General features: G+C 62.4%; 1 protein-coding gene across 1 annotated transcript in view; it reads right to left on the minus strand.

Moving 5' to 3' along the window:
• Positions 1-899, minus strand: part of LOC102880255 (angiotensin-converting enzyme) — a 13564-nt gene that overhangs the window by 1343 nt on the left and 11322 nt on the right. Inside the window, exons 12-13 of the mRNA XM_025047196.1 lie at positions 694-816; positions 149-336 (exon numbers count right to left, since the gene is read on the minus strand). Of these exons, the coding sequence (XP_024902964.1) occupies positions 149-336; positions 694-816 (311 nt within the window). The remainder of the gene's footprint in view (positions 1-148; positions 337-693; positions 817-899) is intronic.

An 899-nucleotide genomic window follows, 5' to 3' on the forward strand; every position in this document is an offset into this window, starting at 1 on the left:
GGGCGTGGGCGGGGCTGGGCTCGCTTTGGCTGGCTTCCCTATCCTTGCTCTGAGGTCAGACTTGAACCTGCCTGAGCTGGGGAGGGGGCCTGGTCCTGAGTGAGCTCTGGGGGCCGGCCCGGGGCTGAGGTGGGGGTGGTGGTGGTACCGGAGTCTGGTGTCCAGTTGTACTGAGGCCAGCCCAGCTTCTCCCCGTGCCGCCCGTTCTCCGTGAGGAGCCAGTCTAGCAGTGGCTTGAAGTAGTTCATCATGGCTGAGGCGGACATGTTGGGCTGGCCCGTAATCAGCTTCATGGCTTCCGGCCAGGGTTTACTGAAGCCCAGCTTCATGGCGTCCCTGGGGAGAGCACCAGAGAAGGGAAACCGAGTCAGAGGACAGGTCAGGGGACTCACTGCCCCCCTTGCCTCAGCCTAATACTCATCCTCCAAACCTCCCCTGCCAGCCTCAATGTCCCTTTGGGACATTTGGGATTAGAAGGGCCTGAGCAAGTCTGGGGTGGGGAGGGATGGTCTGGGTCCAGACAGCTCTGGTTCCCTCCTGGAAAGGGCAGATGGCACAGGCTCCACCTGTGCCAGGTGGAGTTCCCAGCCTGAGCCCCCAAAGACAGTGTTTGCAGAAGAGCCCCACAGGACCCCTCAAGGCCAAGGAGGCAGAGGGTGAAAAACAGTCAAAAGAAGGTCAGGAAGGACTCACGCCAGGCGCTTCCCTGCCTCCTTGGACTGGTAGATGTCACACTTGTGCAGGGGGCCCTTGTGGCCAGCTGCCTGACACAGCGCCTCGTGGAACTGAAACTGGATGATGAAGCCAACAAAGTACCTGGAGGAGAGGGAGGTACTGGGTGGGGCTGGGCGGCGAGGGGCTGTGCCATTGAGCCTGGGTGCGCCCCCCCCCGCCCCCCC

The sequence above is a fragment of the Pteropus alecto genome, unplaced genomic scaffold (assembly GCF_000325575.1).
Source record: "Pteropus alecto unplaced genomic scaffold, ASM32557v1 scaffold134, whole genome shotgun sequence".
NCBI classification, from domain to species: domain Eukaryota; kingdom Metazoa; phylum Chordata; class Mammalia; order Chiroptera; family Pteropodidae; genus Pteropus; species Pteropus alecto.